We start from the raw sequence: 23,247 nt of genomic DNA on the forward strand, positions 1-23,247 counted from the left end.
AAGCCCTTACTTATGGTGGGAACAGCAACAACTGCTATAGTTAAGATTGCATAACAGCTTTCATTTGAATTCCCTGTTAGATAGAAAGCTTTTATAAGCAAAAAGCTCACTTTGGGGAGAGCAGCCAAACAGTGAAAATTTTGAGCACAAATGGTTGTTGCCTGCAGTACAAGGCAACTAGATATTTTCCTATTTGAAAATACTAGAAGCCCTTTTTATACATGTCTATAGCCAGAATTAGTTGGGAGGAGTAAAAGTTGAAATAGGTAATGGAACATCTCATTTAGGAAAAAGTGCCATGGTCAAACTTAGTTTTCATTTGACACAGAACTCTTTGACAATTGTATGCTTATACTTGTAAAGTGTCCACTTAACTTTTGTGTAGTGTTCAGCCACTGAAGACTTTGCTTTGTATGTGTGACTAATTACATAATAAAGTATACTGAAGGAGATGGAGAGGGTGGGTGCATACTTTGTAAGGCCTACAGGATGGAGACACCCAATAAAGATACTTTGGGCACTCTGAAGATTTGCAACAAAGGGTTTCTCATGCAGACCTCTTAAAGTGCATTGGGGAAAGAATTATAGTAGCATCTAGCCTGTTGTTCAAGAATAGGGAACTTAAATAATTTTGCCAGTTTGTACAGAATGTCACAGTTCTGGAGATCTGAAAAACTTTCAATGTGTGAAGGTCTGCAGATCTTGCAATCAGTCAAGTTCTGTTTCCAAAGCTAAATAACCCATCATTCATTGGCAAGAAGTAGACTCTCTACTTCTTGATGAACTTACCATTATTTTCTGTTTCTAAAGTTGTAAAACACAGTTGGATTTCCTACCATTTAGTTCTGTATCCTTGCAAATTCAGAGTTATTCATAGATTTCTCCCTTTAGGGAAATTCAATTGACATCATCAAAAGAACAAACTTTTTTTTTCAAGGCATTCTGAGTTCAGGATAATTTTCTTTCATGAGGTAGTGCAGCAGCAACAGCCTGTACCTGCAGTTCCAGGTGCTCTAAGTGGTGTGACAGGGAAAATAACCAGAAGAAGGTAAAGCAAACTTCCTCTTGCAGTAAATTTAGTGCATGAACTGAGATTATCCACTGGTGAAAACTGTCCCTAGTGAAGGACAGTCATCACCAAAGAGGGCTTCTTACCTGCCATGGGTCCACTTATAGGCAAGTAGATTGACCTTTGAGGAGCTACGGAGCCACTTCATTAGCCCTTGAAGTTTCTAGAGCATCCATTTTGTTTCCCAAAGGGAGAACTGGCCTGGGTGAAATCTGTCAGAGGTCCTGCCACTGAAGATGAGTGTGCTCTACATCCTGGAGGTTCCCTTATGAAACATAAGCTCAAGAGTGGGCTGTTGATCATGGAGCTGTGCCACAGAAGTGTAGCTGCAGATGAGGAAGATTCCTGTGACCTGTTGTCATAAGTGAATACTTAGGCACTATGGCAAAAACTGAACTTAAATCCTAAAACTTAAAACAAAAAACCCACTAGTTGTACCAGTTCAAGTCAAGAATGGCCTAAAAACTTTTGTGTAGCTAGTGTTTTAAAGCTACATGTCAAGAAGTGGGACTGTTACAGATGAATCTTAAGTGATCAGTTTTGGTAACTTCCTGTTAAAAATATAAGAAGCTAAACAAATGGCAGATCTTGTACCTCTTCAGTTTGACATTTTGAAGCTACTTACTGAGATTACCTAAGTGTAAAGAAAACCAGAATTTATTACCCATTTTAAGCACATTTCAGAATGCTACTAAAGAATAATAGAGACCATAAATCAACAGCGGTATTTGTCTTGCCTGTTGGTAAGAGTCAAGAAAACGTCAGTTGTCTGTATCAAGGTGTATGTGCCCCGTAGATCAAATAGGAGTCATGTGCTTCGTAGATCAAATAGTATCTTTCTGCCAGTGTCTATCAAGACTTATTTTTCCTTAGAGCAATGGCAGCTTCCTGGCTGGAAAGATACTTTTTTGTATTGAGAGATTTGTAAGACCCCCTGTAAGTCCTTGATCTTTTTAAAACTAGATGTACAAGCAGTGGTGGATGAAATCTGTTCTTATTGGAGCACTACCAAGTAAATGGCTTTGTCCAGAGTGGTTCCACCTTATAGTAACACTACAGATGGGATCCTTTCTGTAGGATCTGCAGACATTGCTATTGGAAGACAGTGAATTTTCAGGTAGACGCTTCCCTACTGGCTTTTAAATTAAACCTCTTTGGGTGCAGGGGGGAGAGAGAAGGGGAGTGTGTGGTCACATAACTAGACTCTCATAATGCATATGCACAAAGAAGCCAAATTAAGGCTGCACAGACAACCTCAATTCTTTCATTTTCTGACTTGAGTACCTTAGAAGAACATGAAGGCTGCAAAGTAGCTCTTTTACATGTGCCTTACTGCGGCTTTTAAAAGAGCAAATTGCAGGGGGGATGACAAAAAAAAAAAATTCCATCATGGACTTTTGACACCCACGTGGGTGGTCATGAGGCAAAAATAAAAGCAACAGGACAGTCTGCAGAATATATTTGATGCCTGTATACCAATGCAAGTATGGGGAACAAGCAGGATGAACTGGAAAACATGGTATATGAAGAAAAATGTGACTTAAATGGCATTAGAGAGACTTGGTGGGATAACTCCCATGATTGCAGTACCAGCATTGAGGGATATAGCTTGTTCCAGAAGGATAGGTTTGGGGGGAAAAAGGAGGAGGGATTGTGCTCTATATCAAGAATGTATACACTTGCTCCAAGGTCCAAGAGAAAGTGAGCGGCAGACCTACTGAGAGTCTTCGGGTGAGGATAAAAAGGGAAAAGAATAGCAGTGATCTTATGGTGGGGCGGTCTATTATAGTGCATCAAATCAAGAAGAGGAAGTGGATGAGGCATTCTACAAGCAGGTGACAAGATTAGCGAACACACACAAGCTAATATTAATGTGGGATTTTAAGTTCCCTGATATTTGTTGGATGCTTATTATAGCAAAACATATGTCCTGCAAGTTCGTTCTTGTGCAGGGGACAACTTTCTGATTCAGAAAATTGAGGCAACAACTAGGGGGTCATCCATTTTGGATATGGTGTTGATAAACAGGGATGAATTAGTTACAAATGTGAAAATGATCGGGAACTTAGTGTTGCTGATCTGATAGAATTCAAGAGCCTAATGAAAGGAGGATATGAGAACAGCAAAACAAGGACACTACTTCAGAAAGGCAGATTTTCAACCAACTCAGAGAAATAATAGGCAAGGTCCCATGGGAAGACCAATTAGGAAGAAAAGGAGTTGAAAGGGATTGGTAGTTCCTAAAAAAATGTAATACTAGATGCTCAACATAAAGGTATTCTGATGCGGAGGAAAGATAAGAGCTACAGGAGGCCAATGTGGCTGCACAAGAAGCTGGAAAGAGGGGCATGTCACCAAGGAAGGTATACATGGGAATAGCACGAGCATGTAGGGACAAAATCAGGAAAGCTACGGCAAAGAATGAGTTACCACTGGCAAGAAATGTTAGAGACAACAAGAAGGGATTCTACAAATGTCAAAGATCGGGGATGGTGTGGATCCATTACTCAATGGAAACGGTGAGCTGGTAATGGAAGATGATAGGAAGACAGAGCAGCTCAATGCCTCCTTTGCTTCAGTCTTTTCACAAAAAATAACATGTGACTGGATAACTAGTGAAGTTACCATAGACTGTAAAGGGGAAGGGATGCAGATCCGGATAAGTAAAGAACACTTCAGATCTTCTGACTGATTTGAATGAATTCACGTAACCACAGCTTGCTGAAGAAATTAGCTGAAGAAATCTCTGCACTATTGGCAATAATATTTGCAAATTCATGGATGACGAGAGGTCCCAGAAGACTGGAGAAGGGCGAACATAGTGTCCATCTTTAAAAAGAGGAAAAAGGAGGAGCTGGGGAATTTATAGACCCGTCATCCTGACCTCAATACCTGGGAAGCCAGTAGAACAAAGTATAAAACATTCAGTTTGCGAATACCTGGAGGATGAAGGGGTAATCACTAGCAGCCAGTGTGGCTTTATTAAGAACAAATCATGCCAGACCAGCTTGATTTCATTTTTTTTGACCGTGTAACTGGTTTGGTAGATAGGGGGGATGCAGTGAACATAATATACCTCGACTTCAGCAAGGCTTTTGACCCCCAGATTGGCGGGTAGCGATTGATCTATCAGGGATCGATTTATCGCGTCTAGTGTAGACGCGATAAATTGATCCCCAATCACTCTGCTGTCGACCCCTGTACTCCACCGCGGCGAGAGGCAGAAGCGGAGTCGATGGGGGAGCGACAGCAGTCGACCCCACGCTGTGAGGACACGAGGGAAGTCTACCTAAGATACACAACTTCAGCTACAATAGCAGCATAGCTGAAGTTGACGTATCTTAGGTCGGGAAAGGCCCCCCCCCCCCGTGTAGACCAGGCCACAGTCCCACATGACATGATGCCAATTTTTAAAAAGGGCTCCAGAGGTGATCCTGACAATTCAGGCTGGTAAGCCTAACTTTAGTACCGGGTAAACTGGTTGAAAATATAAAGAACAAAATTGTCTGACACACCTAGATGAACATAATTTGTTGGAAGAGGTCAACATGGTTTTTGTAAAGGGAAATCATGCCTCATCAATCTGCTAGAATTCTTTGAGGCAGTCAACAAGCATGTGGTTAAGGGGATCCAGTTGATATAGTGTACTTAGATTTTCAAAAAGCCTTTGACAAGGTCCCTCACCAAAGGCTCTTAAGCAAAGTAAGCTGTCATGGGATAAAAGGGAAGGTCCTCTCATGGATTGGTAACTGGTTAAAAGATAGGAAACAAAGGTTAGGAATAAATGGTCAGTTTTCAGAATGGAGAGCGGTAGAGTGGTGTCCCCCGGGGGTCTGTACTGGGATCAGTCTTGTTCAACATATTCATAAATGATTTGGAAAAAGGGGTAAACAGTGAGGTGGCAAAATTTGCAGATGACACAGAACTACTCAAGATAGTTCCCAAGCAGACTGCGAAGAGCTACAAAAGGCTCTTTCAAAACTGGGTGACTCAAGAAAGAGATCTTGGAGTCATTGTGGATAGTTCTCTGAAAATATCCACTGAATGTACAGCGGCAGTCAAAAAAGCAAAGAATGTTGGGAATCATTAGGAAAGGGATAGATAAGAGAAAATATGATATTGCTTCCATAGAAATCCATCATATGCCCACATCTTGAATAATGCGTGCAGATGTGGTTTGCTCCATCTCAAAAAAGATATGTTGGAACTGAAAGGTTCAGAAGAGTAACAGAAATGATTAGGGATATGGAATGGCTTCCGTATGAGGAGAGATTAAGACTGGGACTTTTCATCTTGTAAAAGAGACGACTAAGGGGGAATATGATTGAGGTCTATAAAATCATGACTGATGTGGAGAAAGTAAATAAGGAAGTGTTGCTTACTCCTCATTACACAAGAAGTAGAGGGCACCAAATGAAATTAATAGGCAGCAGGTTTAAAACAAAGAAAAGGAAGCATTTCTTCACACAATGCATAGTCAGCTGTTGTGGCACTCTTTGCCAGTGGTTGTTATGAAGGCCAAGACGAGAACAGGGTTCAAAAAAGAACAAGATAAATTCATGGAGGATAAGTCCATCAATGGCTATTAGCCAGGATGGGCAGGGATGATGTCCCTAGCCTCTGTTTGCCAGAAGCTGGGAATGAGTGACAGGAAATGGATCACTTGATTATCTTTGTTTGTTCCCTCTGGGGCACCTGGCATTGGCCACTATCGGAAGACAGGATACTGGGCTAGATGGACTTTTGGTCTGACCCAGTATGGCCATTCTTATGTTATAACATTCTGATATGTAAGCTGGAGAAATGCAGGCACAGCAGAACTACCATTAAGTGGATGCATAATAGGTTAAACAACTTCAAACAAAGAATACCTATTAATAGAATGATGCCAGATTGAAATGACCTGTGTTTTGCTGGAACTTTCCAAAAAACTTCAGCCTGAGGCAGACATTGATCATGGAAAAATTCAGCCAAAATGGTTAAAACTTGGTGAAGCTTTATAAGCAACTGAAAACAGGGTCTTAAAATGGAAAGTGTCAGTCAACCTTAAACTTACAGGTGGTGGTACGAACTGCACCTAGAAAAGTGATTAAATGAGAACTTGGTGACAGGTTGCAGCCGTCTAATTTGGCTGTAAAATCACTTTGATTGCAAAGTCCCTCATCCCTTCAGTCTTGGACTGAAGAAAGGCTGTGAAGCTAGCTTTCTGTAGATGTGCCACTTCAATCCTGTTAATCTTTTTAAATGTTTCAAAGTCTTAAAAACGGTCCTGAACTAATTGTTTCAAACTTGGATTCTTCTTGTGTGAAGCCAAATCCAAAATAGCCCTGGCCTCTTGCTGAAATTGTAGCTTAATGATGCATAGAAAAAGATGCACCTAACTTTTTAAATCAATTTTTGTCTGCTTCTTAAACAACAAACCCCTCACTAAGCACTTTAGCTTAAGTTTATCATACTTGTCTAATTACAGTGTCACTATGCTTCTTGATTAAAGAACCATGAAAACTGCTCAAAAATGAATTTACTGGCAATTAAGTACTGCCTACTTGAAGTCAGCATAGGTATTGCAAATATGCTTTTGATTCAGAAAATCCAAGCTATTAGGTTGATAAGCTTGTATCTTGTTTCATGTTGCATATACTTATTCGGTATACATCTCAACTATAAATTATCCCTTTTTTCAGGTTACAACACTAGTTAATACCAGTAACAAGGGTCCTTCCAACAAAAAAAGAGGACGTTCTAAGAAAGCCCATGTTTTGGCTGCATCAGTTGAACAAGCAACAGAGAATTTCTTGGAGAAGGGAGACAAAATTGCAAAAGAGAGTCAGTTTCTTAAAGAGGAACTAGTGGCAGCTGTGGAAGATGTTCGCAAGCAAGGTAGGTGACGTATTTTTTGTGATAACTTAAATCTGAGTTTCTCTCAAGTCTGTCTTTTAGCTATTCTTTCTAATGCCCATAATTTTATCTGTGTGCTTTCAGCTTCCAAACTTTGTCCTTCAATTTCCCTCCGCTTAAATATCGCTTTAGTAGTTTAAACAGCACAGGTGCCACAAGTAAATAGTCTACACTACAGAAGAGAGAAATGGATTACATTCTTTAAAGGGCATTTTCAACTTAATTTTGTTCACAAAATAAACTTTCTTTAGGAGAGGTTTTCTGTAAAAGCTTAATTTTATAAAGTACAATTCTTTAAACATGGGGAATGTTTAAAATGAAACATTGCCATACCAAGGCAGAGGGCAGGAGCAGCACACGGAAGTGTGGGGAGGGACAGCTGAACTGCTCAGCAATTGATAGCCTGCTGAGCGACTCCACCCTGGTTCCAAGTCCTCACCAGCTAGCTCCAAGGGGCTACTCTTCCTGCAAGCAATGGACAAAGCAGGCAGCTGCCAAACAGTGTTATAAGGGAGCATTTGGCAACTTTAAACGAGCATGTTCTCTAATTGATCAGCAACTTAACCACAAAACAATATTAACTGGGACAATGTTAAGTGAGGAGTTACTGTAGTTATTAGTGGTGCTGATGATGAGCTACAAATGAAGCTCTTTGCAAAGGAGGAAGAAATTCCTCAAGCTGTGTGCTAGTTGATCTTTCCACAACGTTATAGTGAGCAGTGGTAATAAAGATTGTTAAACTGCATCAATATGACTTGATCCCCCAGTTAACTTTCCAAAACATTCAGCTCTTATAGCTGAAATTTTCTGCACTTGAGTCTGGCAGTGACTCTTTGGGAACAAAATTCCTTCAGCTGTGAGCGTTCTAGAAGGGTGAAATACTACTTTCACCCTTTAAGGTTTCTCCATTTCTCCTTCCTTCCCACACCATCAACAACTCAAATTAAACTTGATGTATAACTAGCACTAATTGGGCTATGGCCACCCTCTGATTTAAAAAAATATTGATAAAGGTTATCCAAACAATCTTTTCTAATTGCTTCTGAGTGCTTATTGGGCATCTGACTCTCTTGGCCCATCCCAATGAAGTTTTGCATGCCTTCCTTTTGATGTTGCGTTGCATTGCATATTGCCCTGGCATGGCCATGGGGCTAAGCTGTTGGGACAATTTGCACGAAGGAGATTGTATATTTATCACAGTGCACGTAGGCTGGATTAACAGAGCGGCAACAGCCCTTCAGAAAACTTTTTAGGCAAATAACAGTAAATGTTGGGCTCTTCTTCCCAAAATCCTGTGCTACCTTGCTCTTTCTTGTTCCTACAAAATACAAGTATCCTCTCTGCTCTCATTTGTATATTGAATTGTGTAGGGACATGCATGTGAAGCAGTTGAATGACTTGATGTATTGAAGTGTGTATATATAATACACTAAACTTTTTAAACTAGTCTGGCATCCTTTCTGCAGCAGGATGAGAGAATCGTATTTTGTTCTGGAGCTGTGAGGATGTTCACAGCAATTTCCTTTTGCTCATGCCCTTTTCCTTTCTCCACCCCTTTTCCTTCCCTGCCAACTTTCCCCAAACATCAAGGTCCGATGTATTTGGGAGGTCCCTCTGCCTGATGGCGCCTAGTAAGTTTGCACACCCTGCACTAATGTGATCTCTGGGTTACATATAGTAGTACACTGACACTTGGGCTGGCTTAGTGTTAACCTTGCATTTTTGCTTCACGTTGGGAAATCCTTGTTCTCAAAGTGAACAGATGCTGGTTTTCCTGAGCCTGCATTTATATTTCTAAGCATAAATAGCTGAGGCCTCTACAGAGGTAGAACATACAAGAGTCTGACCAAATCCCTGGGTGCTATTCGTTTGAAATGTTCCTATCTAAATTGCCGTCTGACTTTGCTAGCTCTATGTATCTAAGAATATTATAGGGAGCTCTGTCTCTTGAGAATCTGGCTAATATACAGCATGAATATAATTCTCGTTCACCATAATTGATTTAATTTCTAAATTAACAGGACTGGTCTTTTGCCTATGTCACTGCCGAATGACAGTGCTTTGATTTTGTTAGGGACAAAATGTTATGTTGAGGTCAGTAAACTACATCTCGTCCCAATCGTGGGTAAGACTGATTTAGAATGGAGAGCTGAATATTAGCATAAAATAGCTCTCTGATTCTGTAGTTGAATTAGTGAACTGTAGGTTCTCTATATTACTGAATGTGCTTTATTAATGCAATATATGGGGTCAGTCTTCTACTCAAGAAATGTTGCTGTGCTGTGGTAGCACAGCAGTGTAGACACTTTTTACAGAAATGGAAGTGGTTCTTCGGTTGCTGTAGTAAATACTCTTCTCCGAGAGGTAGTAGCTAGGTCTTCCATCAACCTAGCAGTGCCTACACCTGGGCTTAGATCAGTTTGATTACATTTGCACATGGTTTTTCACACTGCTGAGTGATGTAGTTAAGTTGACCTAACTTTGTAGTGTAGACCAGCTCTTAAATGTTTATATTGAATAATAAAATAAGACTGGCTGTTGTGTGAGCCTCCTGGATTGTCAAGACTATATACCTCCTTTGTAGAGGTCTGTTTGAGCCTAAGTTTAAAGCCCAACCTGAACCTGAACCAAGCCCAGGAGTGTCAAATTGTTTTCATACCCAACTCATGCCCAACACTTGTAGGGAGTTAGTTTTTGCTCTGGGAGCTGTGGTTAGAGGTGGGGTGGTCTATGCCCAGAGGATCAGTGTTGTTTTTGCCCCACAGAAACTCAGCCTGCGAGAACTGGTGAGCTTGGCCCCTGCAGCAGGGAAGCCACCTCTGTCGCAGGGATCAGTGGATCGGCAGCTGTTTGCATAGATGTGTATCTCTGGGATAAGACCAAGCAGCTTTGCCACCTCATCCAGAGCATCTGCTTGCCCAGCAGTGCAAGCCCAGGGTTCAGACCTCTGCATGCAGGCCTGGGAGGCTGTCACCCACCACCCCATTCAAAGGAATGAAAGGGACAGAGGACCACCTGTCCCTGATTTTCTCCCAGTTGGCTCAACCTGTCAGCAACACTGGGATGCTCTACGTACTGCAGTGGTGGTACCACTACAGCTTCCACTCCCCTTTGAATCTACCACAGTTGCTCTTTGGGGAGTTTGTTTTGTAGCACTGCCAATGTCATTCCTGCTCAGGGTACCTTGCTACCGGAGGCGGGGCTGTGATGTCCCCCAGGGGTCAGAAGGGCTGGGGACTGAGGATGGAGTTGAGGGAAGGGGAAGAATATGGGCGGGGGAGAGTTGAGGAGAACAGGACTGTGGGGCAGGGGGAATGGCAGAAGAGGAAGGGCTGAGGAGTGGAGAGGAAAAGCAGAGGAGGAGGATAATTTACAGACAAAGGAAGTCAGAGGAGGGCTTTAGGAAGTTGGAACCACATGCACACAGCAGGAAAAAAAAAATGACTGAACCTGAGCCCCTTAGAGGGTCGAATTTTTTTTTTTTTTTCCTTCATACCCAAACCCAGAACTTGTCACCGGGTCCAGTTGGGTTACAAGGGTCTAGGTCTTCGATCCAGCTTGTTAAAACTTTAGTACATCTTTCTGAAGGGTCATGGGAGTAAAGCTGATCCTGGATGAACTATATTTTGGTTCACATGCACAATTCATGCTGTTCCTATCCACTTCTTGTCAGCTTTATTGTGGTCATAGACCATTCTGGAGTGCCTGCATGCCAATGAGTATCAAAGTGTGTAAGTATTTTCTAGAGAAACCTAGGACCCTGAGACCAGAAGAGTGGTATGAATAAACATACTTCATCTAAATTGCCATTTTGGTCCCTATTCCTTATAACTATCACTGTATTTCTAAAATGTTATTTCTGAACTGCCTGTGTAAATTATCCTTGTCTTTGTTCATTAGAAACAATGAGAAATAGCCTCTTGTCAGTTACTTGCAGTACTTCATCTCTCTGTTCCTGGGCTTCATCTCTCTGTTCCTGTCTCTAAAGTAGTGCAGCATTAGTCAGTTGGTTCAATCAGGTTCAGAATTCTTAAGTATACAGAAGATGTACATATTTTCTGTTAGGTAAAATGTGATCAGCAGTGTCACCTTGGTTCTGTAATCCTATACCTTTTTGAGTAGTATGTAATAGATAAACCTGTTTTCAGTAGTGCTTACGAATCTACCAGAAAAAAATTAAATTAAAACCAAACCCTCTGATCCAGTGGTTCTCAACCTGTGGCCCGTAGGCCACTTGTGGCCCAGTCAGCACATAGCTGCGGCTCATGTGACAGTCTCAGGATTGTAGAGATAGTATTGGATGCGGCCCACAGTAGTAAATAGGTTGAGAACCACTGCTCTGCATCCGATGAAGTGAGCTGTAGCTCACGAAAGCTCATGCTCAAATAAATTGGTTAGTCTCTAAGGTGCCACAAGTACTCCTTTTCTTTTTGCGAATACAGACTAACACGGCTGTTACTCTGAAACCTGCTCTGATCTGTAACTTATAGAAACTCAGATCTAAGCTACAACACTTCTTCTAAAAAGGAGGTAGGTTCTTTGACGGTTCTGGCTGGTGGATATAAAGGAACTGAAGAGGGCGTGGTAACTTCTGTTAGTAGAATGTTGGGCTCAAGGGATATGGATGTGCCTTCTAAATGGTTCTGTGAAGATAATGTAGTTGATAAAACAGCTACCATGGTAAGCAACCCTGTAACTAACAAGCTTCTGAAAGGAGCTGGTTAATAACAATACTCCCATTTGAGAGAATATTCAACTAAACATTTTACTTGTGAATGAAGCTATTCTGAACCTGAACAATGGGACAGATCACGTAACAAAATAAAACATAAATCCTTAATTTCCCTTGGTACATCAGAGTGATACAGTTTAGGAAGAGACTAAGGTAGAATATTTCGAAGGGACAGTGTCCAAATCCCATGGAAACTTAATGGGAGTTAGGTGCCTAACTTGTTTAAACTGTTTCAGAAAGCTCAGCTAGAGCTCTTATGGTTTAAGCAAACTGATTCTAGTTATGTCATGAGACATCACAAATTTGTAAGGGCCTCTGCTCACTTTTTGTAGGAAATAGAACAGTGTGATTAATACTGTTACTTGTAGCCAACCAGGTTTGAGAGTTCTCAAATTTTTCTGGCTTATTTCAAAGTGTGACTGTTTCTAAAGAGCCCATAAACATCTGTCCGATCAAGCCAGGACAACTGAAATTTTTTTAAAACCAACTATGAAGTCCTTGTTGTCTCTACCTGTCAAGGAAGGCTCAATGAGGAATGGACAAAATTCCATAATTATCAACTTGCGTTTTGTAGGCATGGGGAAAGTGAGAAATCAGGGGAGTTTTGAACAAAAGGTGATAGCTTGGCAAGCTGCAATAGAAGGCCTTTCAGATATAGGGGACAGCATGGAAAGCCTCTTCTCACTCCGTTGAACTGAGCATTGAGGGTGGTATCACTGGCAAGATGTGGGGTTGGATATGTACGCTGGGGTGGAGGTATACAGATGGGGACTCTGATATCAAACTTCCATCCTGGCCTTCAAGTGGTGGAGAATAGGTAGCCAGTGGAACAGATTGGGGGTGGGGGGATGTGAACAGTCTGATGAGGGAGGAATATGGAGTGTGAGAGATGGCGCCTTGAGGTGTGCAGTAATCAAGGTGGGGGATAATTGGGGCATAGTTTGAGGTTTTTAGCTGTCAGAGGCAGAAATGGCAAAAGCAGACTATTGACACAGGAAAATGATTTTGTCATTTACTTGCATCAGAGGTACACACTCTTAGACTTCTTCCTCTCCTACCATCCATACAAAAAAAAAAAAAACCACTTAACATTTGGTAGATCTCATACACAAGTTCTTGCTCTCTACTTTTTTCTCCTCCATTTAAGAGATTGTTACTTAAGCTCTTCAGTTTTTCTATAGAGACTAAAATAAGTCTTGCTAGTGGGCCATACAATGAAAGCTTGAATGTAACTGCATATCTTAATGTTGAGACTGAAATATGCCTAAGTCAGATTTAGTGCTTTCATGCATACATAGTGAGACTTTTTCTTCCCAGCCTGAAAGTCCCCTGCGGGACTCAAATTGGGTGAGAAATACCTAAGGGTACAAAATAACTAATAATGCTAAATCTGCAACCCTTATGTCAAAATGGCATAACTAATGTTTTGTGTGTGTGTGTGGCAGTCCCCTGAGAAATATCCCCTCCCACCCCCCAAAATCAGTTTTTACCTCCTTGTTGCTTTACAAAAACACTAGATGAAGCCATTGTGTTTGAAAGGGAAGGAGAACAGAGAATTAGCTTGCTTAAACTTCATAGCTGCCTACTGCAGGGGTTTTTGCACCTTTTTGATGTAAGTTTGTACTGGCTGCTTTTGGAGCCGCAGGATACCAAACTAGGTGGACCAGTGATCCAATACAGTTTTGCAATTCATGTGTGTCAATTTAAGATTTTTCTATCCTTAACATCTCCAGTTGGAAATGCTGTAACTGGGCAGCTGTAGCTTGATATTTGGAACTGGTTTTGTTTTACAAAAACTCAAAGATGCTTCATGTGGCAAAACACTGAACGCAGCTTATTGCTCATCTTAAATATATTTGTGAAGAACACAGTGGGACCTCATTCTCCATAGTGATCAGACGGCATCCTATTCTAGGGACCATTCTGGGTGGGAGTGAGCAGGGGTGGCAGTTGAGTGCCTTGATGTAAGATCTAATAGCCCACTTATTCAAGAGAGATGTCCAATCTTACATCATTTAATGAAATATCTAACTTTAACTTTAAAAATTCAATCCCAAAGAACTGCTTACCATTTGGAGACTCTTCCCAGGATATAACACTACTGAACTTTGTTGAGTTCAGAATTACTAATTCTAAGCTTTTTAGTCTCAAGATTTTTTTACACATTCCTACAAGTTAAACTCTTCATCAGTTACTGATTTTTTTTTTTTCTTTAGTAACCATGTCAAGGAATAGCTGATTAAGCTCCTGTCTGAGGAAAATTTTATTTGGGTTAGATTACTATTGCTACATCTTCACTGAAGAAACTCAGTATACTATTCCAAGTTCTGTATCATAGACTCATAGGCTGAAATCCTGGCTCCACTGAAGTCTGAGATTTTGTCACAGACTTCTGTGGAACCAGGAGTTCACCAGACTTTATCTTACAGAAGAACTTCAAATCAGTTGCAAGAGCACTGAGCACCCTTTCCACCCTCCCTAAACTTGTAACACTTAATTTTTTTCCTTCAAATTTGCAAAAATAAGCCAGACTTATATTTTAGGTATGACTGTCAATCTCTAAAGGTTTCTGTCCCCTACCACTCCCCAGAATTCATACATGGTTTATAAAGCTGCCTATGCCAATTTTGGGGTACCTATCACCTCATACATTCAAGTTTAGCAATTGGCTTAGTGTTTAACCATTTATTGTACATTCTGGGATCCAACCCCTGGGACTAGCTCTGTCACTGATTTTTAAGTCTACGGACTAGAATGTCCATGGTGGTTTTAAGTCAACTGACTGCACCAACATATGGTAATATGAAGTACTAGTGCACTGGGGAAGGCACACTTGGTCAACCTCATAAAAGCTCCCATAAACTTTGTGGTGAGTGGATATAGAAAATAGAAATCCTCAGTCTTAACTAAATGTCAGCTAGAGGATTCTGAGTTCTTTTTTAAAGTTAACTGATTGTATCTAGATGTAAAAGGAAGTTTTATATAGAAAGACACAAAGCATTCATGTGTACTGAATACCTTTCTATAAATGACTAGTGTTAAATGAAGCAACGTTTGATACTCTGATTCCCAAGTAACTGTTCTCTTAACTCAGATGTAATGAAAAGTAGAGGCTGCTTTAGAAACACTTCTCTGAACATTCACAATTGCATGTTCTTTCTGAGGCAGTTGTAACAATTGAATATGTGGATGAGTGATATTAGGAAAATTCACAGCACCTTTAGGTGTCTTGTGATTTATCACCTGGAAATAGATGAGCAAATTTTCTGCTGATCCCCAGTGATCCACAGTCCACTGTCTGAGAATCTCTGGCATACTCTGAATTGAAGCAATTGTAGGGGCTTGAGGAAAGGAGGACAGTTGAGATCTTGAAATATGAAGAGCTCCAAGAACCGCTTTTATCCCTCATAATTCCAGAAGTATTGTTGTGATCTGAACTACTTCACTGCAGGTAGTGTGCAGCACAGGGAGAGAAGTCTAAATGACTCTACTTGCTCCTCTTAATGTGGACGAACTGACTTTTCCACTCTTCTGAATGGCGGTGGAGTCAAACTGAATGAGGGTGTCTAATCACTGAAGTGGCTCCTGCCTCTGCATTGTAATAAGAATAAATTTGTTTTACTTAACAAGTGAAATCCATAGACTACAGTTCAAAAAGTACAGTAGGAATATCACAGTATAATTCAATTTCTTCAATAGACAACTTGTTTGTGTCACTCTTTTTTTTTTTTTTTTTTTATCTTTATACTGTGAACCAATTTGCAGCATATTTGGTCTAAATATCAAAACATTTTGGGGTTTTAACTTCCCTGAAGAGGTAGTTTTTAAGCAGCTTTACATCAGTATTATGTAGTACGTAGAAATAAGATGTGATACCCAACATACAAAGTAAACACACTTTCTACTTCTAGCTTGTGAAAACAAATTGAGATACTTTTTAACAATAAGCTGTGTGGTACATTTTCAGGACCATTCACAGTTTATAACAATCTTTTCAGCTCTGTTTGGGGCAGTGTTTTGTGGCTAGCATTGAAAATAGCCAGGATACCTCCTTTTTCGTCAGTGGGAAATTTCAACTGCCTGAACTGTGGTGGTGTTTTTATAAGGACTATAAATAGCCACACCGGGTCTTGACTGAGAGATCCAAGCACCTAGCTGTCATGTTCGGATTCTAGGTATTTAGAAGTAGAAAGCTTGGGCACTGAGTCTGCATCATATAGCCTCTTTCTAGAATGATATATGTACAGGTTTGAGAGATTGTGGTTAAAAACACTGGAAATTGCTAGAGGCTGCATATGAGCTATTTTAAGCTTGGTGTAACTGAATTTAACAGTGGGATTGTTGCAAAAATTCCCCAGGGTTAGGCCCTCCTGTACCTTTTGGTAGGAATATAAGAGCCAAATTAAAGTTTTTGTTTTGAGGAACTTCAGTTCTGTGTTTCCAGGTAATTAATATAATTGGCTTTTTCAAAACCTAGACCCTTGTATACACTACAGGTTACTTCGGTACAATTGATGTTGCTCAGGGGAATGAATAATCCACACCCCTGAGCAATGTAAGTTCTACTGACCTAAGCGCTGGTGCAGACAGCATTATGTCAGCTTCTCCTGCCGCCATAGCTACCGCTTTCCCGTCAACTTTGAGCATCTCCACCATAAGCGTTACAGTGGTGCAACCATGTCGGTGTGGCTTTACCGATGTAAGAGCAGTAGTGTAGATGTAGCCCTAGCATTAACTGGAAGCCAGGAAATTTATAGTCCTGTCTTCCCCTCTCCTCTCTTCCTCCCGCGCGTGTCGTGTGTCGTTCCCCCCCCTTCCCCCCCCCCCCCCCGTTTTTTCTTCAGAGATAGTCAACTTGAAATTGAGCCAACTAGTTTCAGATACTATATTCTACTTTTAAAACAACACTTCCTTGTGTGGATTTTAAATGTTTTCTCCCTTGTTGCTGTGTGAAAGACCCATGCAAACATGGGACTCTGACTATACACAAAGTATTTGTTTATTCAAATGCTTAGTAATCTTGGCTGTAACTTGCAGCAATTTGTAAGGGAGTGAAATTTCCACAAGTGTATTTAAGTTCACTGTAACCCTTCAAGTTATTGTAAGCATATTTAAACATGATTAGAGACTTCATGTTGTGTGATGTTTCTAAACTTCGTAAGTTGAACCCTTGCAATACCTTCTTTACTGATGCTTTTAGCCTGCTTGCTGAAACTTTGGTAGGTCCCCCCCCCCCCCCCCAAGGTTCTAGTTCCTCTAGTTTGAAACAAAGGCTAAAACTGAACTTTATGTGCAAAATATATGAATCTAGTGTTTGACATTTTTAATGCTTACTGTCCGCACTGGGAAGAATGAAGTGCAAGTACCTTCAGTTTTATAGTAATCACTGGGTGCAGTAACTGAGGAGTGAACGCTTTCTGATACTTTCTAAGATTGAACCTATTCAAATAAATCCCTTATCTTTCGAAGTGTAATTCTGAAATGAAGTATGTAACATTCTAAACCTAAGAAAAGATAGTCTTGCTAATATTTGTGCAGGTGACTCAATGAAGAGTGCCTCAGGAGAGTTTGCAGATGATCCCTGCTCTTCAGTGAAACGAGGGAACATGGTACGAGCAGCCCGTGCTCTCCTGTCTGCTGTTACCCGGCTGCTTATCTTGGCTGACATGGCGGATGTCTACAAACTACTTGTTCAGCTTAAAGTTGTAAGTGTGGTTTTTCCTCTGTAACTCAGTATTTCATTTTCCGTTGTCCAACATATGTTAGGCTTATTCTGACAAGCTGGGTTTTTTTGTGTATTGTCCCTACAACTAGGCTGTTCTTCTGCTCCCGAGTCTGTTGCTCCCAATGCAAAGTGGGTCTGTGTTGCCATTCTGTATTTGACTGTTTCAGTTGTTCTAAACATTACGCAGAAGGTATTGAACTCGTATTTAGGATACAATGAGCTGTTAATTATGTGTATTGAGATTCCCCAGCTCCCACCCTTATTGGAATATTCTGACACTTCTGATTGTAGTAACTATCTGTAGTTTTATTTTGCTAAATGACTCTGCTGGATACTCTTTGGGGGAAAATTGCACAAACCTCTTGAGGACAGGAGTAACTAAAAACTAGTCCTAACTTCCTGGAAAAAAGTGGGACACTGATAGGTTTGTTGAGGTTTGAAACAGATACTTGTTTTAACGGGTGTGCCCACCCATAATACCATATGTACATACTCGTGTTAATATTGCTTTATCATACTGTGCTCTGGAATTGCCTTTTTAAACACAGAAAAATATGCGAAAGCATGTTTCTTGAAGGAAAAACCCATCAGAAAAAGCAGCCCAAACTTAGTCTACTAGCCTTTCAAGTACATCAAGTTTAAAAAACAAAAAACAACCACCTGCTTGTTACTTGAGCTATAAAATGTCTTGGATTTTTCTGCAAATTGTACACTGGATAGTTAAATATATCTACGCTCTCTTGTAGGTGGAAGAAGGTATCCTGAAATTAAGAAATGCAGGTACTGAACAGGATTTAGGAATACAATACAAAGCGCTCAAACCAGAAGTGGATAAGCTTAATATAATGGCAGCCAAAAGACAGCAGGTACAGTAACAGTACTTCTTCATTTGGTCTTCAGTGTCTTAGGTGTTCTCTCCCCTGCCACCCCTCCCCCCCAAAAAAAAGAAACCAACAAAAAACTACAACAACAAAACAACCCAAATAAAAAACAAAGCAAAACCACATTTCGAAAACATGACTGGGCCCCTCTGCATGACTTCTGAGCCCAAGGCACTGCTAATAAACATTGCATCTTTTGTTGGTTGCTATGCAGTACACCCACAGTGTTCAAAAATTGAATCTGCATCCTAGTAAGAACTCTGTTCAGATGTAATATAGTACTTATTATAATGAATTTATAGACATACATTTATTTTTAATGGAACAGGCACTAATGCAACACTCTCCTCTTCTCTCCCCCCCCCCCCCCCCAATATTAGGGACTTGATTTTAAATTTAAGTTGAGAGATGCAAATGTATGGTTCCCACAGCAACTGTAACTTGGCAACATTGCACAATCTGTGCCGTAACATTTTGGTACTTCTGTACAAAACAATACATATAAGTAAGGGAGCAGAATTATGGTTTCTGATAAGTAGTAATACTTCTGAGAGGGTATAGTCTAAACCACAATGTTGCATTAATATAGGTATTTGCATTTAATTAGGGTGTGTGTTTTTGGATTGTCTTATTACCTTGAGCAAATAAACACTTCAGCAATCTCTCCACTATTTTCTAATCAGCCTCCTTTAAAGGACTTTTTTTTTTTGGTAGTCAATATCTGTACATCTGAATAATTTGGTGAGCTCTGGCTTAATCTTAAATGTGTGTCAATTTGTTTTGCTTAATGGTTTTCCTGTCATGAGTTATTCCTATAGATTAATAAATGTCAGTTACGTTGAAAAGTAAAGATGGGTGAATAGTCTTATCAGTTTGAAATGGTGTGGTCTTTCTAAATTAACTATTGCATTAGTGTTCATGCTATTTGTATGACGTAAAACTTCTAGCATATCACTGACTCTCTATTCATATAAAGGAAGCTAGAATAAGACAATTAGATAATGCATATTTTAAAAATGTAATTAGTGAAGTGCAAGACATTTGCCTGAAAACAGTGTGTATATGTATTATAATAAACCTGCAATTGAGATAGGTGGGTGTTTGTGTTGCTAGTCAATCTGCTATGTGAAAGATTTGTCTTCTGCTACATGAGCAATGTTTGTGCTCATAATGCCTCCTCCGCTTAGTTATAGGTCTTACTTGGCTTCAGTATTATCCATCCCTCTTAAATTTCTGCTTGGGATGTTTACTTCACCTTCCCCTTTGCTGTAAGGTATGGCTATTAAACTTAATATTTCTCTATCAAGTACTTATTGTCCCTCTGAGCATGATGTGACTAGAGCTTTGGGACTCTGAACTTAACAAGACAGTGGCAGAGCTCGGAAAAGAAACTGTGATAGGAGGCTGATCACTGTTTTAATTTCTTCCACTATGAGTAGTGCCTAATTGGTAGCTGACTTCATTGATTTAGTATGTTTTGCCTTTCATAAACTGCATTAAGTTCCTTTGTATGAAAGATGCTGAAAAGTATTGGATCTCCTATTTATAATGGTCATACTCCAAAAAGAGTGTTTGGGAAAACTCATGCAGGCATAGTTAAATCCAAATTAGCTGTAAATTGTAGTCACTGGCTTAGTGTCTAGATGGAACGAGGCATGGATGAGAGCTAGCTGGTGGAAGCTCAGTCTAAATAAAACTGAAGTGAAGCTGGTTGCTAGAGCATACATCTAGCATTATCTGCCCCCCTCATTGTTTTGTTTTGTGCCCATCAAGTATTAAAGGTAGCAATCCAGAAAGTGCTGTTAAGCAACCGCTTGGCAGCAGTGTAAAGATTTTATTACCTCTTCACTCTAGTTTGGAGATTCTTTCAGATGCAGGCCTTGCTACTATCACCTCAAGCCCAGATTCCTGCAACACTGTCCACATGGAACAACCCCTTTTAAATCAGCATGGAAACTGAAGCTAGTCTGTACTGGCTTTCTATGGGTGGTGGAATTTTAAAGTTTTGCTTCTGACATATAAATGCACCCTCTTGGGCTAGGTGCTGCATCCAGCTCAATAAATGATGGCTTGGGACTGATTTACCTGAGATTTTTTTCTTCCTTTGCCATACTGCTGCCACCACCACAGTCTCTGAAGGTGCTTGAGCTAGAGCCCACCACACTTCCTATGTACCCAGTCCAAAATAATCTAAACTGGTTGGGCTTCAGGGCATGCTGCAAGATCTGTCTTAGGGATGTAAATACTGTTTTAAAAAGTTAACCGCTTAAACGATTAAAAATATCATCTGGGCGTGGCGGCCCATCCCGGGATTAACCTTTTACATCCCTAGTCTGCCCATTTACTTAGTCTTGGGGGATCATAAATGCACATATTTGGAAGAATGGGGAATCTTTTTTTTTTTTTATTCTAGTCCGGGGAGAGACTTTTTGTCAAGAGTTACAAATCAGATTAAGGCCTGTGCCTGTAGAGTCCAGGGTAGGCACTGCTTTGTGCTCTGCATTTACTTAAGTCAAAGATACAGTATAAATGTTGAAAGGGAAGTTGTAATTGTAGGTGTTAGTAAAACTAATAAAAGTACTTAAACTTTTCAGAGAAAATTTAGTAGCTGTTTTGGGGAATAGATGTATGAATGCTGTATGAGGCTAACAAAGTACATTGGGCATAATTGCTTATTTTTCCAGCAAATTGAACAGCTTCCTGCCTCTCACTGTTTCATTTAAATGTATGTAGACATTAAAAAAGCATCTATCCAGTGCCCTGAGTGTCTTTGCCATATATGGGGAAAAATAAAAAATGAATGCAGCTGCCTCCCTGAACATTAAAAGAGAAGAGGAGGAAAGCCACTCCAGTTGCAGACTTCCCACCCTCACTGCATGCATTCCAGCCCAATGCCTGAAAAATGTTCTACAGAAACTATTTCTTATTGGACTACTGATAGCAACTACCTGACTTATTACTGATATGCTCTGTCCATGTCTAATACTTTCTAATAGTAGTAATTTTCACTCTTACTCTGCAGACATCTATCTTCATTGCCAGTAATCTCTTTATTAGCTTCCCTGTTATGCTTTAGCTTTCAGGGATGTGGTAGTCTGTGTTTGTATAGCACTTCTCTTAAATGGGGAAGGTCTTGGTTTTTAAGGAAATATAACTATGCCAACAAAAGCCCTGGTGTAGATGCAGTTATACCAGCAAAAAGCCTTATAGCTTATTCATTCAGGACACTGGCTTAAGCTATACAAGCCAAAGATATTGTCTCCATTAAGGAGGTATTGCAGGTATAGCTACATCAGCAACCCCCTTTAAATGTAGGCAAGGCCTAAATATCTGTGAAGATTAGAGACAGACAGACAGGATTCACTCTGACTGGATGTGGGAGAGGAGAGACTCAATATTAGAACACCTAGGGAAGATTTTAAATGCCCAAAAACAACTTCTTAAATGAGCCTGAAGAAAACACAGGGCATTTTTTGAGTAGTCAAATACATTCCTCCTTGTGCAATTCAGTTGATTAATCTTCCCATTCTTATGTGCATGTATAAAAGGAAAACACCAAAGGATGATCTGATAGATTTTTTTGGTACAGCCAGAGAATTTAAAAATTGAATCTGATCCTAGCTGATAGTTCCTGACAAATGTGCATGACATCTTTAGATTCGTGACCAATATTTGTGTGCCATCGTGGGGGTATGTGTGTGGTTCTTGTTTTGTTTTTTAAACGGTGTGACCCTATCCTGGATGTGCTTTATGCAATGGCAGTGGGACTCTCATAGTCTATATGCCCAAGAGGAAAGTGTGAGTCATTATTGTCTGAGTTACCTGTCCCCCTTTCATGGAAGGAAAACATGCCTTTTTCATGTTCCATTAGTTTTTTCTCTTTGAATACTATTCCTTCTTTCCTTTGGAAAAGAAAGCTTCAATTACTGATATGCCAGTGACCTTTCACCTCAATTACATGTAATGTAGAATGCACTCCTATATCTAGTGTACAGACTCATTTTCTTGGAATGTATTTGGCCATACATTTTAGATTAATTCAAATAAAACATGGCTTTTCACTCTGATTTTTTCCCCCTTTGAGTCTTTAGTGAACTTCAGCACTGGGGAAGGGAGGAAGAAGGGAAATATTTAACTACAATGATAAGGTGTTTGGCTCAATGTGGCTTAGAGTGGAAGACTTTGTATTCTGCAAGCTGCTATTAGAAAAACTTATTACTACTGCTCTAAAAGAGATTTAAGCTCATGTACAGCAAAAATGTTTCTAGAACCAGGTGTGGGTCCTTTAAAACATCTTGAAATTACAAATGACAAACCCAAAAGGGGGAGCTTTATGGCCTTTGAATAAATGATTGAGACACTGAAAAGTCAGATTTATAATTTGACTTCTGTGCTTATACACTGCTATTGTGTGAAGGATATTAGATAAGTGTGTCTACATCTTGGGAAAGGAAAGTATCTGGAATTTAGTCTGATCTCACACTTGGCAATAAAAACTAACTTGGCTCTTACCACTAATCTAAAAGAATAAATGTTACCTCTTCGAAGATTTAAGAGGAAATACTCTGCAATTATTTGAATGTAGAGTGAGGTTAAGAAAATGAAACTTGTCACTCCAGCCTGTTGCCACATAACAATCCAAAACCTATGTAACCACTGCATCCTGCTGTTTAAAGCTTATCTGCTTTCCTAAACATTAGGAATTGATACAATATGACGGATGATGTCCAGGTCTGTTGTCAGTATCACAGGTCAGGGAAATTGCACCTGTATTTCTCCCTCATGGTCCTACAGAGGCACCCACGTCTAGGCTTCTGGCTCTCCAGCAGTCACCTGTTTTGGTGGGGAGATGCAGCTCTCCCCTTTCTGATGGGAATATTTCAAGGCTGCACAACCCCCTGTCTACACTGTGAATTCCCCAGCAAAGTTGGACTGCCTAAAG

At 40.2% G+C, this 23,247-nt stretch overlaps 1 protein-coding gene across 1 annotated transcript in view; it reads left to right on the forward strand.

The window, feature by feature from the left end:
- Positions 1–23,247, forward strand: part of CTNNA1 (catenin alpha 1) — a 183,954-nt gene that overhangs the window by 38,606 nt on the left and 122,101 nt on the right. Inside the window, exons 3-5 of the mRNA XM_074960709.1 lie at positions 6,754–6,949; positions 17,238–17,404; positions 18,171–18,290. Of these exons, the coding sequence (XP_074816810.1) occupies positions 6,754–6,949; positions 17,238–17,404; positions 18,171–18,290 (483 nt within the window). The remainder of the gene's footprint in view (positions 1–6,753; positions 6,950–17,237; positions 17,405–18,170; positions 18,291–23,247) is intronic.

This window comes from Natator depressus, chromosome 8 (genome assembly GCF_965152275.1).
Source record: "Natator depressus isolate rNatDep1 chromosome 8, rNatDep2.hap1, whole genome shotgun sequence".
NCBI lineage: Eukaryota > Metazoa > Chordata > Testudines > Cheloniidae > Natator > Natator depressus.